The sequence below is a fragment of the Notechis scutatus genome, chromosome 4 (assembly GCF_049901735.1).
Source record: "Notechis scutatus isolate UNSWTSFEM ecotype Mainland chromosome 4, rNotScu1.2, whole genome shotgun sequence".
Lineage (NCBI taxonomy): Eukaryota > Metazoa > Chordata > Lepidosauria > Squamata > Elapidae > Notechis > Notechis scutatus.
In genome coordinates, this window is record NC_142012.1 from 50,215,692 (window position 1) to 50,235,792 (window position 20,101).

Sequence of the window (20,101 nt, forward strand, 5' to 3'; positions counted from 1 at the left end):
AAGCAGCGCCTCTCGCCTCTGTTCTTCTCCCATGGAAGGTGTATGTGGAAATCTCAAAAGGAAAACCAACCATTGAAGAAGAAGATCCAACTCTATCGTTACTCATCCAGATAACAAGCAACGGTGAGGATTGGATTCACGGGAGGAGTGCCAGGAAAAAAAGAGAGTTCAGAGGTAGGAGCTCCACGCAGTACAAGGGAGGTGCTCTGGATCGTTAATATTCTGCTACTGGCTCGACCCACTATCTACTTTGCAGGGAGAAAAAATAAATATACCAATGGAAAACTTTAGCTTCCAAAGAGTAATGCCAAAGGAGGAAAGGTTGCCATCCCCTTTCAAAGAAAAGTTACACAGGCAATGTCATTTAGAAGTCACGTATGTTGTTAGTTCCGTGATCTTCCTGGGATGCTCGATATTTGCTAATGGGGGGGTTCCTTCAGCCCTCGGGTTATTTGTGGGTATGCAACTTCTGTACTGCCACTCTTCTTGCAAAATATATCCTAGTTCTCTTCACCCTTTTCTGGAGGAAAAGGCGGCACTGAATTTTGTAAGCTCTCCTCTCCGTCTCTCAGAAAACCTACCCTACGTTTTTAGGTCAGGGTAGGGGCGGGTAGCTACTCGAAAGAGAAAAATCAAAATAATCAGGCCCAAAACACCACAGAGATAGAGGCATCCATACCCTGTACTACGGGGGGAGGGGCTATCAAAAATGATAAGATGGAAGGCGTGGTCTCTAAAGGTCTACGGAGGTTCCCCATCATCCAGGCAATGGTTGTCCCAAAGGTCTCCAAGGAAAAACAAAGAAAGTCCAGTTGCCTCTTGGAAAATCACCTCTGGGACAACCATGGCCTGGGTGATGGGGAACCTCCGTAGACCTTTAGAGACCATGCCTTCCATCTTATCACTTTCATCCAAGAAGCTTCCTCAGGTCTGACTGGACTTTCTTGTTTTTCCTTGGAGACGTTTCGATTCTCATCCAAGAAGCTTCCTCAGTTCTTCAGTTCTGACTGGACTTCCTTTGTTTTTCCTTGAAGACGTTTCACTTCTCATCCAAGAAGCTTCCTCGGTTCTGACAGAACTTTCTTTGTTTTTCCTTAAAGATGTTTCGCTTCTCATCCAAGAAGCTTCTTCAGGTCTGACTGGACTTCCTTTGTTTTTCCTTGAAGGCATTTCGCTTCTCATCCGAGAACTTTGTTCAGTTCTTGGAAGCTTCTTGGAATAGAAGCAAAACATCTTCAAGGAAAAACGAAGTCCAGTTGCCTTTTTAAAAAACACCTTTGGGACATAGCCTCTAAGCTTCACTTCCTTAGAACAGAGAATCCTAGGGCTGGAGGTCTTCTAGCCCAAGTCCTTGATCAAGGCCGGAGCCTTATATAATGATTCTCCAAATCTATTTTTGAAAACCTCCGGTGGTGGAGGAGACAGACCTCTGAGAGGCAAGCTGTTGCATTGATTTATTGCCCATGTGATGGCAGTTGTGGTCTTGCCCGTTACAAGCTAGTGAAAGATGTTAGTAGGAATTCTATCTTTGTTCTTTGTTCTGATTCTACACAAGGATCCTGCAAATTACTTTCATGTGACTTCATTGCCCCAGGCAGGGGAAGGAATTCTCAGATATTGCATACATTGAATATTCTGCACAAAAGGATGGCAGTGAAAATAGTATAAAGATATACAGATAGAAGCAATAGTGAATCGGGTAAAATTTTGCCTCCTTGTCAAGAGCCGCAGAGAGAGATTTGAAAAGTGTGGCTCATTTGTGCATCCAAGAAATGCGGATCAAGGGTCAAATTCTTCAACCAACCCAACCGTGTCCTTCATAAAATGATTGAGCGTCACCTCTCCTTTCTACTTTGCATCCTTTCCTGTTGCCAGCCTGAACAAGTAGGAATTAAACCCAAGGACACTAATTTGCTGCACAGCTTAGGTTAGCTTTACGGTGCACCTGTTAGAATCCTGTTCTAGCCTCCTTTTTTTTTTTTTTTAATAAACAGAAATGGAAAAGCTTTTTTTTTTCTTTCAAATATTTTTTTCACTGCTTCTGAAGTTTTAATTTAAATTCTTATGACAATGAAAACAGGGCCCTTCGCCCACCAACATCTCCATTCCAGCTTTTCTTCCAAAGGATTATCTTAAATTCAGGGCCATCTACATTCTGTACAAATAGGATAAAATGCATGAAGGTCTCTACTCTTAATGACGGGAACCTATTATGCCAATGAACAAACATGTAAGACATTTTTAAGATGGATGAAATAGAATGTGTATACCATTCTTGGTGCAGGGATGCGGTGGCTTGGGGGCTAAGACGCTGAGCTTGTCAAACAGAAAGGTCAGCAGTTTGGCAGTTCGAATCCCTAGAGCTGTGTCATGGAGTGAGCTCCCGTTCCTTGTCCCAGCTCCTGCCAGCCTAGCAGTTCAAAAGCATGTAAAAAAATGCAAGTAGAAAAATAGGGACCCCTTTGGTGGGAAGGGAAAAGCATTCTGTGCGCCTTTGGACAGTGCTGGCTCTTCTGCTTTGTAACGGAGATGAGCACCGCCCCCTAGAGCCGGAAATGAGTAGCACATTTGTGCAAGGGGAACCTTTACTTTTTAGCATTCTTAGTATCTTCTTCCTAGTGTGCACTAGGTGCATTAGGTGCACTAGGTGCAGGATCGGCATTTTGGATCATGGAACGCCACTTTGCATGGTCAGCTGTGTCTCCAGGGCACAGGCCTGTGGCTTGCATATCTTTGTTGATGGCATCTTGCCATCTCTGTTTGGATGCCCACATGGTCGCCAGACATGACTTCTAGTTGGTAGGCAGTCTTGGCCATGGTGGAAAGTGCTGCTCTCAGGACGTGTCCATGGCAGCGGAGCTGGCCTTCTCTCATCTTCTCTAGAATTAGTGCCACACCAAAATGTTGTCGAATGGTGTCATTTATGATGTGGTCAAGAAAGGAAATGAGAGGTATAGCATTCTTAGTGTATGGTGCCAAAAGTTGTCTGGCCAAAAAAGTGACTGCGCTGCCAAAAAGCCAGCGCAATCCTAGGCTGTCATAGCATCAAGAACAGAAGAAGTCTTAGTATCACACCATACTGCACGAACTTGAAATAATGTGTTCAGTTCTGGTCACCACAATACAAGAGACCCTAGAAAGAAGGCTAGAGAAGAGCAACAAAAAGGATAAGGGACCTTGAGGCTAAACTGTATGAGGAACATCTTAGGCAGGGGTTCCCAAACTTGGCAGCTTTAAGACTTGTGGACTTCAACTATCAGCTATGCTGGCTGGAGAATTCTGGGAGTTGAAGGCCACAAGTCTTAAAGTTGCTAAGTTTGGAGACCTCTCCAATACTTGAAGGACTATCACGGGGAAGAGGGGGTTGACTTGTTCTCCAAAACGCCTGAGGGAAGGCAAGAAGCAATGGGCGGAAGCTTGTTGAAAGGAGCTGGAAGCAAGGAAGACTTTCCTGACAGTGACAACTGTTTATCAATGGCCTCCTGGAGTTGTGGGTGCTCCATCACTGGAGGTTCTCAAGAAACACTGGACAACCACTTGTCTGGAATTGCATAAGGGCTCCTGCCTTGGACAGGCTGTTGGACTAGAAGCTCTCTAAGATCCCTTCCAAACATATGATTCTATGATTCCATAGTATAACTTCCATATGACTGGCATCACCTTTCAGAAGATAGGGTTCCCTGTATGCCACAGGGCAGTCTCACTATCCCCAAGGTGCTTTTTTCAAGAGCAATTGGACTTCTTGGTTTTTCTTTGAAGATGTTTCGCTTCTCATCCAAGAAGCTTCTTTAGCTCTTCTCATCCAAGAAGATTCTTCACAGAGTTAAAGAAGCTTCTTGGGTGAGAATCAAAACATCTTCAAAGAAAAAACAAAGATTAAGTACAGTTGCCTCTTGAAAAAGCACCTTTGGGACAACCAAGACCTGGATGATGGAGAAACTCCTTAGACATTCAGTCCAACTGGGTGCATCAAAGCAGAATGTCTGCAGACATTTATACACCTCTCTTTAAATCAGGATGAAATAATGAAGAATCGTCTTAAAGCAAGGCGGTTGCAGTTCCTTGAGGTTGCTTGACATGCTGATAATTACGCACATCCTTTGTATTTATTTCCACAAAGAGTTGCAGAGTCTTTTAAATGTGTGGGTTGCCATCTAATGGCCATCCAGATTTTTGCAATCTAAAGTTTAGGCATTATTTCATTCTTTATCCAAGTGGTTCTTGACTTACAAGCAACTTCTGCAGCTAAACAAAGTCACTTAAGTGAGTTGCACCCCATTTCACATTCGTTTTGCCACAATCTTTTTGTCACAATTGAACAAGTGAATCCAGGGGTGGGATTCTACCAGTTCGGACCGGTTCAGGCGAACTGGGTGTTAAATTTGCATCTGGTTCACTGAACTGGTATTTGAACTGACCAGTTGCCCCCGCCCACTCTACCCCTCCCCTCCCAGGAGTCTCCACGTGGCCCATTTTTGATGGAGGTAAGTTCAGGGTCTGCACAGAGGCTCTGGGAGGGGGGGAAATGGGGCTTCTGGAAGTCTAGAAACAACCCTGTTTCTGCCTTCCAGAGGGCCTCCAGAGCCCAGGGGAGGCCATTTTCGTCCTCCCAGAGGCCCGAGGGAAGCCTCAGGACTCTGGAGAAAGTGAAAAACGGCCCTCCCGAAAGTTCTGGTAGGCCACGCCCACCATGGCCACTCCCACCCAGCAACTGGGCTGCGAACCGGTTGCTGGGATTTTTGAATCCCAGTCCTGAGTGAATCCTGTAGTCACCAAGCAATTCTGGCTTTGCCCATTGAGTTTTACTTCTTGGAAACCACAAGGGATTCCAAAGAGGAAATCACATGAGCATCATAAATACATGTTGGTTGTTGCCAAGCACCCAAATTGTGATCTGGTGGCCATGGGGAGGCTACAACTATAAGGGTTAAAAAAAACTGTCATGTCACTTTTTTTCCATTACCACTTGCAAGTTCAAGTGGTTGCTAAAAAAAAACTTCCAACATTGGAAGTTTTTAAGAAGATGTTGGATAACCTTTTGTCCGAAGTGGTGCAGGGTTTCCTGCCTAGGCAGGGGTTGGACTAGAGGACCTCCAAGGTTCCTTCCAACTCTGTTATTCTATTCTATTCTAAATGCTTGTAAGTTGGGGACTAGATAGGTGGAGTCTACACCAAATGTAGTATACCGGATTGGCCGAGTAGCTTTTTATATTATAATGATTTGGCATGTTTCATTTTGAAGCCATTCTCTTGCTGAAAGGCCTTCAAACTACCCCATTAAAACAAACAAAGGAAAAGCATTCAACCTTTAAACATTTTTCCCCATTAATCCTTTTTCTTGCATTTGGGACTAACTGCTGGTTAATTCCCTTCTCTGTCTCACTCAGACATGACCTGTTTGTTAGCCTATTAATAGAACCTCATGTAATGAAGTATTAGAAAGATATATTAGAAAAAAAAATGCTTTGTAATTCTAATGTAACTCAACTCTAAAGTAGTACTGCAACTTTCTGGACTCCAGAAGAAAATACATTTGTCTGCAATAAATATAACATCTCCATGTAGTTTTAGAATAGATAGAATTCTATATTGGCCAAGTGTGATTGGACACAGAAGGAATTTGTCTTGGTGCAAATGCTCTCAGTGTACATAAAAGAAAAGATACATTTGTCAAGGATCAAGAATCATAAGGTGATTTCTTTGCAAATCATTTCCTTGCAAAAACACCAAAATGCTTTCTTATCAAAGAACTCATGGGTTTAACTGCACTTTTTCCTCCACTTGTCATGTCATTGAATCACACTTGCATGAATTTTGGGTGCTACCAAGAACACAGCAAAGGAGAAGGTCTCTACAGAGTCCCAAAAGTGCTTTTTTTTTTTCAAGAGGCAGCTGGACTTTCTGGTTTTTCTTTGAAGACCTTTTGCTTCTCATCCAAGGAGCTTCTTCAACTCTGCCTCTTGAAAAAACACCTTTGGGACAACCATGACTTGGATGACCGAGAATCTCCACAGACACACATCTGTAGAGTGGAGTTTCTAAACCTTAGCAACTTCAAGATATGTGGACTTCAACTCCCAGAATTCCCCAGCCATATATCTTAAAATTGTCAAGACTGAGAAAGATATCACAACTGCTCACCCCTACTACAGAATTTCCATGGTCTAAGTATGGTCCTGCACCACCAACATTTTCCTACAAAATGAAAGAAGGGCTTGTTATGGAAGAAATGGAAGCCAACAGAGATATCGGACAGCTGGTTCCTCCAACAACTCCTTGTCTACGCTTAGGCAAACTAATCGAGGGACATGGAAAAGTAGAGGGTTGATGTTGAGTTGAAATAAGTAGTCCTGACCATTTGAATTTTGCAACGGCACTGAAAAAAAGTGACTTATGACCATTTTTCACAACTATGAGGAAGCATCATCGTCCCTAAGATGTAGCTGATCATTATGCCTTTTTTGTAGTTTTCCTAAATGTTCAAAACTCAACAAACAAACAAAAACTACACTGAGAGCATTTTTTTATAAGTTAATATGAATAATTCATATGTTTACTCTTGTAAGAGTTATAATCTTTTCTTGAAAGGTTATATAAATGGACAACCCCAACCACACTGAGAAACTTACATTTTGCCAGTTTTGTTTTGAGCAGTTAAAATTGGAAGCTGTCATTTAGATGGACCACAAGATCTTGGTGTGTCATTCAGAGCTACAATCCATACAGAGGCAAGTTAAAGAGATATATTCTTAAATGGTATCCAGGGACCTGTACTAAAAACTTTGAAAAAATGTGACAAAATCCATCTTTCAAGGTAATTTCCATACTCTGATGATTCTCTGCATATATTAAAAGCACAGATGTTTTGGAGCTGTTTTACAACTTGAAAAACAACAGGAAAAAAGGAGTATTTTTCTAAAATCTAAATGATTCTCCCCCCCCCCCAAAGCATGAATTCTTGGAAAGAGATAAAAAGTAGGATGCACCCAGAAATACCTCAAACTCTTAACTGTGAAAAGAATTTTCCCCCAACCTATTGATAGAATAATTCTACAAAACCTTTACTTCCCTGGAATATTATGTTTGTTAAAGTAGAGCACAGTTCAAACCTCTCCTTTTCCCTGCTTTTCCCCATCCTTCCTCTCTCATTACCCAACATAACACATTCCTGTTAATCCAAATCTTACACAACTATTTGTGCACAGCTAGCGAGGATCTTAGCCAAAGTTCTCTTCTCTTCTCACCACACCCCCTTCCTTCAAAGCCCTTGAGAACATCTCCTGTCACAGGGCTTTCTTCAAGACGTACAAGAAGACAGCAACACTTGAATATCCAGTCTGAAAAATTCCTTGGAGGAGGAACAGATTATATATATATATATATATATATATATATATATATATATATATATATATATATATATATATATATATATATATATATATATATATGTTTTCTGAGGTTCTCGGGTATTTGTATGTGGATCTTTGGTTATTCGGGTTTTCCCGCGTAAGATTCAAAGTATCTATTGAATCTTACGCGGGAGAAAACCCAATAACCAAAGATCCATATATATATATATATATATATATATATATGAAAAGTTCTCTTCACAGGTACCCTTCGAGATTCAGAAAACCCACCGTTATTTTTAGGAGCCATGCCCCTTACCTTCAAAGCCAGAATCGATGAGCCCAAATTGTTCCAGCACTTTCACAAAGAGGACAATCATAACCAGCACAGCTATCATCTCAAGTCCTTCCAAGTTCATGATGCTTCAAGTCATGCTCTACCCCGGCTATGGAGGAAAGAACTCATATTGTGCCTGGACTTCCGAGTGAAGCCATGGAGCCCCTTTGAGAGGTGGAGAGCCTCGGAGAGGAAAAGTGGAGGAAAGCAAAGGGAAAGAGAAGGAAGACCAAGGAGGAGTTGACTGACAGGGAGGTGAATGTCTTCGATTGACCCTAACGGAGTCCAGAAGTAGCAGCCAGATTAAAGTCTCTGGCTTGATAGGATAATCCGTTCGCTCATCAGCCCATTCCAGCACAGCCATAAGGTCCAAGAGGTCATCCCACAAACACCCTTTGTAGAATACGATCCACCTTGAAGTAATAGCTGAACATCTGGGAACAATCTGTCTCTCTTTCTCTCTCTCTCTCTCTCTCCCTTCTTCTCTACTAGCAGCTCAGAGCTAATAGCAAAGCATCATTGTGGATATTTAGTTGCCTGGGAAACTGAAGCTACCTAATAGGGGATCCTCACACAGGATGTTTAGAAGCTAACCTTTGGAAGTACGATTCCAAATAAGCAAATAGTGAAGCATTTGCCACCAGATCTTAAAACACAAAGGGCACTAACTTTCCTTACAAGCTACTCTACAAGCAACTGTTTATTTGACACAATAGGGTGGCAGTTGGGCAACTGTCTTCAAATTCCAGGTGGCATCGAGAAGATCATTTTACAGCTGCTATGTTAGTGAAATAAGATTATTTCATGGACCCAAAATCCAGCATAAAACCCTGATGAAGATGGTTGTACTTTCTGGTTCTCTCAAACAATATCACAAGATTTATGCATTTGCGTTTGAAGCCTGAAGATTTGATACTCCAGAAAATAAGCTTCTTGACATCAGAAGGACTACTGCGTAACAGGTACATCTTTTGTTTCACTTTAAAGCATTTAATAAAATGAAAAAAATCTTTTGTTTCACTTTAAAGCATTTAATAAAATGAAAAAAAATGCTGAATGAATAGAAACTAAACTGTTTCTTTTAACTGTTACAGAAGCTGTTATGTTAACTATTGCAGAACCTGTATGAGTTGAGTTGAGAAGCTAAGAAGAAGTGGATGATGTTAAGTCCACCCTAAAACCCACGGATTGTAACCTGGAAAGTTAAACAAACAAATTCATTCCATATTGTGGCTAAAAAAATTATATAATTAAATGACAGCATTCATGAAGTCTCCAGAATTCATGCTTGATTTTCAGGAGTTTCCTCAGTGCAGAAACAATCCTGTGAAACTGTGGAGCAATTGGTCAATTTCTTTTGTGACCAGGGATACAGAGATATTGTTACAGCTCACAGGGAAGAGAGCTTTCTCATTATATCAGGTAGATCTTTGACCCACACAGGAAGGGCTATTTCTAGTAAGAACCTTTAGGAGATAATGACTCCCATATTAAGTCTGGTCATTTGGACTGCTGAGGTTTAGCAATGTTGGGGAGAAATTGCCTCCCAACTCCTATTTTAGCCCAACTTTCCAAAGAACAGCCTTGGTCTAACTGGAATTGGCCCAGGAAAGCCATGTTTTACTTCTGACCTCAACCATCACTGAAGATGCTGACTGACACATATGTCTACCTACAAGGCAGGACCATCAACTTCCATCCAGCATCAACACTCTTATGAGTTCCAGGTAGAAAAATCATCTAAAGAAATCTCAGGTCCCAGACAGAACTATAATTCTTAGCACCTAGGAGGAAATTGGTTTCCACTAAGGTTGCCGTATCTTGACCACAAAACTCCAAATGACACTCTGTGTGGTCTTCTACTTTTCTGAAGGTTTTCAGCTCCAGCAACTACTAGATATTATTTTTATTGCTGTTTACAATAGGACATCAGCATTCTGAAGTCCACACCTTTTAAAGTTGTTGAGATGGCTAAACACCAGATGTAGTCATTAGAGAGATAATATAAAATGTATATTTCTATATTTATTTGAATAGATCTGCCAAGCAAATTGTAAACAGATGGAGTCATCTTTACTACACTTGCTACTGCTACATTTTCAGACTAACATTCGCTAACAATTTCAGCTACAAATTATATTTATCCTTCCCTGCAGCAAAATTGTGCAAGTCACTGAAATGTTTTCAAATAAAGAGAAATAAAAATGAACTTGAGCAAAGAGAGTGAGAAATTGAATTAACAGTTCAATGTTTCTCAAAAAAAACAAAACAGATTTGGAAAGCATTACTCGTTAACTCAGCTTTAGACTCAGACACAGAGAGGGAAAGGGAAAGAGAGAGGGAGGGAGGAAGAGAGAGCATGCAATAATAATAACAGAATAATAGAATAACAGAGCTGGAAGGGATTTGGTTCTTGCTATGGACTCCAGAGATACAGAAAGTTGGAGTTAATGTATCCTGATAGATGGAGATCTTACTAATCTGATTTTACTACCTAAAAGTGACCCATCTTTATGGGGATCTTACACTCCATCACTAAGTGTGGCTTAGACCACAGTCCTCAACCTTTAATGAAATGTCTGCAAGAAAACAAGCAATCTCAGAGAGCACCAAGAACGTTTTTAACCACGATTCTTTTTAAACTTTCCTTTCCACCCTACTGTGGCTCTCCTAAATTAAGTCAGATAAACATATATTTTGGAAGAATTAAACATTGATGATCCAATTGTCTATTCTCAAATAATTAATAACATGTTACGCTGTGGATTTTTTAAAAAATGGAGGAAAAAACTGAAGTCCAATGTTAACAGAGCAGAGCCAACAGAGCAGAGCCACCATAGAGTCTAGACAAGGGGTAATTATTTTGTTAATCCACAAATGCCAAGACATTTTGAATTTATAACTGAAAGCTGTTTATTGCTTGGACAGCACTTTAAAAAAAATAGATTAGAAGAATAGTGAATTTGGAGGGACTAGATTTAAACATTTAGACCATGGATAGAATATTCCAGATAGCCAAGCAATAGATGTTTATCACACTAATTTCCTAGTCCATAATCATCACCAAAATAGGAAACACTGTTATGAATATAAGATGGGAATAACTAATAAAATTGATATGACTAATGACAGATTTTGGAAGTGATATATGACAGATTGTCACTGAAACAGGACTGTTATCTGAATTTAGGTTGGCTCTGGTTCTAGGTCCATCTAAGTCAACATTCCAGGTTACTCGGGGACCTTACAGATGGGAAGTATTCAAGGACACCACTATCTGATGAAACCCTGATAATCTGATTTTTTTATGAACCTGTCCAGGCTACACTGAAAGCTGCCCACACAAATTTCTTGCAGTGAATTCCACAAGTTTTTCTTCCTGCAGGTCACGGATCTCCTTGAGTTCTAACTAACAGCATGATAAAAGATTGATGCCAGCAAGTTCAGGCCCTCACTTGGCCTTTGGGGCTGTGAAAAGTTCCATAAGAAACCACAACCTGGAGAGCTGAACTGGTGATCAAACCACAGAAGACACGCATAAGTACTTCTAAAACGTCTATAGGTAAAAGTAAAGGTTCCCCTCGCACATACATGCCAGTCGTTTCTGGCTCTAGGGGGCGGTGTTCATCTCTGTTACAAAGCCAGCACTGTCTGAAGATGTCTCCGTGGTCATGTGGCCGGCAGGACTAAACGCCGAAGGTGCACAGAACGCTGTTCCCTTCCCACCAAAGGGGTCCCTATTTTTCTACCTGCATTTTTTACATGCTTTCGAACTGCCAGGTTGGCAGAAGCTGGGACCAGGAACGGGAGCTCACTCCATTACACGGCGCTATGATTCAAACCGCTGAACTGCTGACCTTTCTGATCAACAAGCTCAGCATTTTAGCCCCTGAGCCACTGCGTCCCTATAAACTGCTTAGAGGGGGCTATTCAACTTTTTTTTACTACCGGTTCTGTGGGCATGGCTGTGGGCAGGGGAAGGGTACTGTAAAATCTCTGGTTAGAGGTGGCATTTGCTGGTTCTCTGAACTACTCAAAATTTCCGCTACCGGTTTTCCAGAACTGGTCAGAACCTGCTGAATACCCACCTCTGCTATAAAGCACAATAAAGCGGTATATAAGTCTAAGTGCTATTGCAACTTGCTAAGGGACTAACTCATTTACAAAGATGCCCAGCCTTTAAGAAGCTGTTTTCTGTGTCAAACTGAGATCCATCCAAAAGTATAAAATCTATTTACAAGAAGCCAACGTTCATGTGTGTCTTTGTGTACAGAAAGACGTTACAACGTGTTGCTTTCCTAACTTTGTGCTTAATTCTAGTATTTTACTTAATTCAGCCCCTGCTGTTTTCCTGGCTGTTATCTTGGTCTTTCCCCATTAACTTTTCCATGGTTCAGTTGGTTTATTTTCATTAAGCAGAGTATCACTCCATCAGTTCCCTTGTTCTAAACAGCCATTCTGAATTCAGCCTCTTAACTCTCCCGAAATCAAATTTTCTTTCCATTATGAATTTTTGCATTCTATCTGAAGGATTGCAACACCCACAAAAACACCCACATTTAATCTACTTAATCCTAGAGCACAAACACAGCACAAATCTGACATCAATGTGATCTTGAAAAATGACCAAGACGCCACTGTGGAAATCTGTCCATCTTTTCCTGTAGTTTAAAGAATTAAGGGAAGCACGTTTCTGATTTGAATAAAATATACATAAAAATGATCCTTGGGCAACATATTTCAAAAATGACAGTGTTATTGCTGTGCTGCCAATTGTTACATTATATAGAGATTTTTTTTCTTTTAGTTTCTGTATTTATAGTTTAAATGTATATTTTAATCTCTCCCTCTATAGAAGCAAAATACCCCTCACGCATCATCACAAAATCTCCAGAACCGTAAAGCCTACAAACTTGAAATTTGGCACATATGTTCCTCTTGGCTTCTGGAGGCTCACTAAGAATTTTTTTTCCGAAATGACCATCAGTGCATTAGTATTTATTCATATATTATTATTATTATTATTATTATTATTATTATTATTATTATTATTATTATTATTATTATTATTATTATTATTATTATTATTATTACGCTCTGATGCTAAGGAGTTCTACTCTCCCTCCCCACCTGGAAAGAAATCTCTTCCAAAGGCAAAACACAAGCAGAGGAGTTTCTGTTTCACTTTCACTTTCACAGCAGCAAACAGCTTTAGTACAGAACAGTTGAGCTAAGCCACACCCAGGCTCCTTGCTGTCTCCTTCTTGCTCACACAGCAAATACTGGTTTGGTTTCCCTCAACTCTCACCCACACTGACAGGATGCTAGCCAGATGAATACCCATGGATGCTGGGAGGCAGAGGAACAATTTTTTCCCCTTATTTTCCTCCCCAAAAACTAAACTTAAGTTTCATAGCAAAGCACGGGTATCGAGCTAATTAATTATACAGGTGAAACTCGAAAAATTAGAATATCGTGCAAAAGTTAATTTATTTCAGTAATGCAACTTAAAAGGTGAACCTAATACATGAGATAGACTCATTACATGCAAAGCAAGATAGTTCAAGCTGTGATGTGTCATAATTGAGATGATTATGGCTTACAGCTCATGAAAACCCCAAATCCACAATCTCAGAAAATTAGAATATTGTGAAAAGGTTCAATATTCTAGGCTCAAAGTGTCCCATTCTAATCAGCTAATTAAGCCATAACACCTGCAAAGGGTTCCTGGGACTTTAAATGGTCTCTCAGTCTGGTTCAATAGGAAGCACAATCATGGGAAAGACTGCCAACCAGACAGTTGTGCAGAAAACCATCATTGACACCCTTCATAAGGAGGGAAAGCCTCAAAAGGTAATTGCAAAAGAAGTTGGATGTTCCCAAAGTGCTGTATCAAAGCACATTAATAGAAAGTTATGTGGAAGGGAAAAGTGCGGAAGAAAAAGGTGCACAAGCACCAGGGATGACCGCAGCCTGGAGAGGATTGTCAGGAAAAGGCCATTCAAAAGTGTTGGGGACTTTCACAAGGAGTGGACTGAGGCTGGAGTCAGTGCATCAAGAGCCACCACACACAGACGGATCTTGGACATGGGCTTCAAATGTCATATTCCTCTTGTCAAGCCGCTCCTGAACAACAAACGATGTCAGAAGCGTCTTACCTGGGCTAAAGAAAAACAGAACTGGTCTGTTGCTCAGTGGTTCAAAGTCCTCTTTTCTGATGAGAGCAACTTTTGCATCTCATTTGGAAACCAAGGACCCAGAGTCTGGAGGAAGAATGGAGAGGCCTACATGATGCTTGAAGTCCAGTGTGAAGTTTCCATAGTCTGTGTTGATTTGGGGAGCCATGTCATCTGCTGGTGTTGGTCCATGTGCTTCATTAAGTCCAGGGTCAACGCAGCCGTCTACCAGGAGATTTTGGAGCACTCATGCTTCCTTCTGCAGACGAGCTTTATGGGGATGCTGACTTCATTTTCCAGCAGGACTTGGCACCTGCCCACACTGCCAAAAGCACCAAAACCTGGTTCAATGACCGTGGGGTTACTGTGCTTGATTGGCCAGCAAACTTACCTGACCTGAACCCCATAGAGAATCTATGGGGCATTGCCAAGAGAAAGATGAGAGACATGAGGCCGAACAATGCAGAAGAGCTGAAGGCCACTATTGAAGCATCCTGGTCTTCCATCATACCTCAGCAGTGCCACAGGCTGATAGCTTCCATGCCATGCCGTATTGAGGCAGTAATTGCTGCAAAGGGGGCCCAAACCAAGCACTGAGTACATATGCATGCTTATACTTTTCAGAGGACCGATATTGTTTTATGTACAATCCTTGTTTGATTGATTGCATGTAATATTCTAATTTTCTGAAATTGTGGATTTGGGGTTTTCATGAGCTGTAAGCCATAATCATCTCAATTGAAACAAATCACGGTTTGAACTATCTTGCTTTGCATGTAATGAGTCTATCTCATGTATTAGGTTCACCTTTTAAGTTGCATTAGTGATATAAATGAACTTTTGCATGATATTCTAATTTTTTGAGTTTCACCTGTGTTTGTTATTCACTTCTTGGAGTTGTAAGATGAACCATGTCCATTAATTTCAGCACAGTCTTTCAAAGTCATTTAGGACAGTGGTCCCCAACCTTTTTTGTACCAGGGACCGGTTTCAAGCAGAAAATTTTTGCAAGGACCGGGGGAGAGAAGAGAAGGAGGCTTCGCTCTCTCGCTGCTCCACCAGCCCAGGAAGAAACTGCTTCAAAGAAGCGGGGGTTTCCTGTTGCCGCAGCTATTCGAAGTGCCCGTTTCACCCCCACCCCCACCCCGCCCGCGCGCGCTTCAATCCACAGTGTCCCGTTCTGCCTGCCTGCCTGCCTGCCTTAGTTTCTGGTTGTTTGGGAGCAGCTTCGGCTGAGAATAATAACTATTCGCCTCTTTTACTCAGCCGAAGCTGTTCGATTCAACCATTAACGAAGGCAGGCAGGCAGGCAGAACGGAGCACTGGGTTGAACCCGCGCGCTGCGGCGGGAGGGCGGGCGGGCGGACGGGGTGGGGGTGGGGGAGAAACGGGCACTTCGGAGGCGCTGCGGCGACAGGAAAAGCCCCGCTTCTTTGAAGCAGTTTCTTCCTGGGCTGGTGGAGGAGCGAGAGAGCGACTGAGAGAGATGACCCAGAGAGAAGGACAGGCTTCGGTTGCTTCCTCCCTCCCCTTCTTTCATTTGTGTCCTTGATCCCCAATCCCAGCAGCATTCACCGAAGGTGAAGAAAGCCGCCATTTTTTAAAAAAAAATCTTTGCGGCCCGGTAGAGAGTGCTCCACGGCCCGGTACCGGTCCGCGGCCCGGTGGTTGGGGACCCCTGATTTAGGAGACTTGCAACTATTCATTTATTTAAAATGATTATTTGTTGTTGTTTTTCTCTTAACTGCTTTCTATGGCTGGTGAATCTCTTATAATTTACATTATATTTTTACCATGCAAAGCCTCCTTCATTTCTTATAGCTTTTTGATATTGGGCACCATTGGAAGATAGAGGAGAAATAAGGAAAATAAATAAATAAATGACTAATGGCTTCTCTCCTCCCTGCCCCTCCTGTGGACTAGGAGCATGAAAAACAGAGAGTTGAACCCAAACCAGAACTAGATGGCAATATAGGTATTCCTCAAGTTATGATCACAGCTGAGCCCAGAATTATGACCACAAATCTCTGTTGCTAAGCAAGACAGAAAAAAATCCCAAACTGCTCTGGAATTCTACAAGTTTTCTCTTTGGAATTTTGTTCCACGCCTGCTTTCCATCCCTTCTGTTCTGGACCTGTTTCTCTGCTGCACATAAAGAACCATCTAGCTGCAAATCAACAGTTTGCATTGTAAAAATGATTCCCCTCCCCTCATTATTCTGATTCTGAGAGTGGGTGGAAGAGGTAATGGAGCAATCCCTTATCCTTTAATGTTGCCCCAATGATTTCTCTCTGAGATAATTCTTTTACAATTAATCTGCTTTTCGAAGAAGGCCCAGGAGAACGGTGCAATAAACCATCTTTTCCCCAAAGCTACGGATTATATGAACTGTTTTGAAGTTCCACTTCATTTTTATTTTATTTTTTCTGGGGTTTGTTTAGTACAGAGCAGCTGCCTGCATGTGTACAACTCCCATTGCAGTGAGGGGAAATAAGTCCAAGGAGCTTAGCAATCACATAAAATTGTGATCCAATAGATTTTTTTTAAAAAAAAACCATCTCTTTGTTGCAACCTATTATCTTTTTTTCACCTCGTAGAAAGTTTTTAAGAAGAGATTGGACAACCATTTGTCCGAAATGCTATAGGGACAGTGGGTTGGACTAGAAGACCTCCAAGGTCCCTTCCAACTCTGTTATTCTGTTATTTATGTTAGCCTCCACCATCTAGTTTATGCCACTTGGGAAGAGAAGAAGCTGTTCTGCATAGATCAAATTAGGATGCCTCACTGTGACAAATCTTGAACACGGGAGTTCAAAAGAATAATTCAAGAGATAGCAGGTTATGAAAAAGTGATGTATGTCTCTGGAGGATCAGCTTTGAAAATACTCTGGCATGCATTTAATGCCTTGTGGAGTTGAGTTTCTCTTCAGCCATATCTTCCTCCAATTGATCCAAAATTAAACACATATTTAGAGACTTACTATTCAGTGCTAGCAAACCTCTGTGTACCCATGGCTGTGTGTGTGAGAGAGAAATCTCTGGGCTACATTTAGTTACAAATCCCACATTCTGGATGCCGGAAGCATCTTAAAGAATTAATTTGGGAAAAATGAGTGCTTGCAATCCACAATGGCAAAATAAGAGGCAAATCTCCTTGGCAGTCATTTTGGCAATCAGATTCCCCGTCTAATTTCAAATTTCCAAATCCACACCTAGAGTACTGCATCCAGTTTGGTCACCACACTATACAAAAGATGCTGAGGCTCTAGAAAAAGTGCAGAGAAGAGCAACCAGGGTGATTAAGGGACTAAAACATATGAAGAACGGTTGCAGGAACTGGGCATGGCTAGTTTAGGGAAGAGAAGGACCAGGGGAGACATGATAGCAATGTCCCAATATTTGAGGGAAGGGCTGCCACAGAGAGGAGGGCGAGTCAAGCTATTTTCTAAAGCATCCAAAGGCCAAACAAGGAATAATGGATGGAAACTGAAGAAGGAAAGATTCAATCTGGAAATAAGGAGAAACTTTCTGACAGTGAGAACAATCAACCATTGGAACAGAAGTTGACTTCGGAAGTTGTGGGAGCTTCGTCACTGGAGGCTTTCAAGATGAGACTGGATTGCCATCTGTCAGAAATGGTGTAGGTTCTTCCGCTTGGGGGGGGGGTTGGACTAGATGACCTACAAGGTCCCTTCCAACTCTGATTATCTGTTATCTGTTAGTTGCTTCTGAAAGTCCACTCTTCATCTTTCCTTTCCTTGGACAAATCATTAGCAGAAGGCACACTGGGAGGAACAATACGGCTGAAGAGAACTGAAGATATTTCAGATCTTCCACTCTTCTCTCCCCGTATGATATTTTAAATCACCATCAATCCATGTGTGACAGCACGTTTTCAGAAAAAGATGAACTGTTTGTGTTACACGTTGCAGTTCTCTGTAACATGAAAGGTAAAAAAGTAACTATGAGCAAAGCGCAATTCCTAGCAATTCCATGAATCTGTAGTTGTCTTAGCAACAATATGGAGATAATTTAATGTTGCCTTTCTCTAGGATGATTTTTCAACGTCCCAAGTCTTAGCTTGGAGCCAAGGGATGTTCTCAGGGTGTTCCACCCAAGTGTTAACCAATTTAATCCTGGTTAATCCTGTCCTTGAACTTCTGGACACAAGCAGGGTCATCCTGGGGCTGCCATCATTTCTCATAACCGCATTAATTCATATCCAGTGAAGGAAGCCTCAAGAGACAGAGAAATAGCATCTTCCTCAAATGAATTCAGAATCCCAGAGGAAAAGAACGTAATTCTCTTTGAAAGGCCAACATGTTCAGGGATAACTTCTTCACATATTTTTCTAACAGAAAAACTGGGCCTAGAAACTTGTTCCCAAATGTCCAATAATTCAGGGTTTTCTCAACTGAGCAGTTGTTGCTTTTTGTGATAATTACTGTCTACTACCAGACAGCGATGAAACAGCTATATATTAAAGAAGAACATCTCAAAGAAAGGTAAGCAAAAAGATTAGAGGGTATTTCAGAAAAATAAACCACATACTTGTTTTATTTTTTTGACTGCCTTCTTTAGTCGCTATAGTCTAATTCTCTAGCCAAGGACAACGCTCGGCAAGTTACCAACTTTTTACAGCACACAGAAATTGAGATGAAAGGACATGTTTCTCATACAGGCAGTCCTCGACTTACAACAGCTCATTTAGTGCCCATTCAAAGTTACAACGGCACTGAAAAATGGTACATGACCGTTTTCCACACTTAACCAGTGGAACAACTTGCCTTCAGAAGTTGTGGGTGCTCCATCATTGGAGGTTTTTGTTGTGGTTAGCTGGCAGCAGGGGTGGATGGCTGAGGAGAGCAAGGACTCAGATGAGGAGCCAGGACCATTAGGGACCATTACGGAGCTGCCTTCAGAGATTGTGGGGGATGGCAACAGCGATGAGGAAGTTCCCGAGGAGCCTGTGCCAAGTGCGCATGCGCGCAGGGCTGCTCATAGGAAAGAGCAGTTACAACAGCACGGGCGACTCAGGAGTAAGGCTGAAGGTAATGGCCCCTCCCTCAAGAAGTGAAACAAACCTTATTTGCAGAAGGCAAAGACGTTTTGAAACTCAGCCTCGTGGACATTACAGTTGGTATTTGAAGATTCTTGTGTTATAAACTATTTCTTATCTGTTGGTTTTTGGAAGTCTTGCAAAAACTTGACAAGGTTCTTTCTTGTCAGAGCTAATTAGTTGGAAGCGGCCTTTTATCTGTGAAGAAACAGAATTCATAGATGAAACAGTAAAAGGTTGTGCTGTTGCCTTTGTCTTGTGTTTGCTCTCTTGGAAACAAGTTTAGGTCAGAACAGTTTTTAAGAAGAGTCTGGAATGGTATAGGGCTTCCTGCCTGAGCAGGGGTTGGACTAGAAGACCTCCAAGGCCCCTTCCAGCTGCATGCTGATTGTGTTGATTAAATTATCCTACGTCAGACACATTGTGTGTAGTCCTAGCACTCTAGAAAAGGCTCTAACAGAGGGAAAGATAGAAGGAAACAGAAGAAGAGTACAACCAGCAGTCGGGTGGGTGGAAAGGGATGATGAGTATATCATGAGGACATCATGGAGAAAATAGCTCAAGATGGTTGCTAAGAATTGACACCAACCCAAAGGCACATAATGATGAATCCATCAGTGTGAAGGCTGAGCTCTGCAGAGAAGAAGAGCTTGGCGTGGCCATTATGAGAAACATCTGATACAACGGACCGTCGTGAAGATTAGTAGGTCCTCCTTAACTTGGAGCAGAAGGAAAAGCTCTTCAGCCTTCTTGAATTCTTGCTTCATCGAGAGGCAGGGCAAACACCCTCGCAACTCAGAGAAACTTACAATTCTCTTCTCCTTCAGGTTGCCAAGTTCAGAAGGGGCATGAGGTGATTGCTATGAAAGGCGCAATATCAACAGGGCTGAAGTATTCACAAAAAGAATTCAGTTTTATTTCCATCCAGGCTTCAAAAGGCCCCAATGGAAACCCTTCTGGGGATCTTTAAAATTTCAAAACATCCCAGGCACCCAGGAATCCTTTCAAAAAGATCTGAAAGAAAGTGGCATTACTCTTTTATCTCTCTCTCTCTCTCTTTCTCTCTCTCTCTTTGCCTGCCCTGCTTTTATTTTTTTATTTTTTCTCATAATGCTATTTATTCTCCTCAGGCAGCCATATCCACCGAGACTTAACCACGTTCTGGTTTAAAGAAGCT

The 20,101-nt window shown here is 41.7% G+C and overlaps 1 protein-coding gene across 4 annotated transcripts in view; it reads right to left on the reverse strand.

The window, feature by feature from the left end:
* KCNIP4 (potassium voltage-gated channel interacting protein 4) overlaps nt 1–20,101 on the reverse strand; it is a 281,003-nt gene that overhangs the window by 131,920 nt on the left and 128,982 nt on the right. Inside the window, exon 1 of one of the 4 annotated variants that reach the window (XM_026678824.2) lies at nt 7,672–7,893. The exons of the other annotated variants lie outside the window; for them this stretch is intronic. Coding sequence (XP_026534609.1) covers nt 7,672–7,771 — 100 coding nt within the window. The 5' untranslated portion in view covers nt 7,772–7,893. Of the gene's footprint in view, nt 1–7,671; nt 7,894–20,101 lie in introns of those variants that run through there. 4 annotated transcript variants of the gene reach the window in all.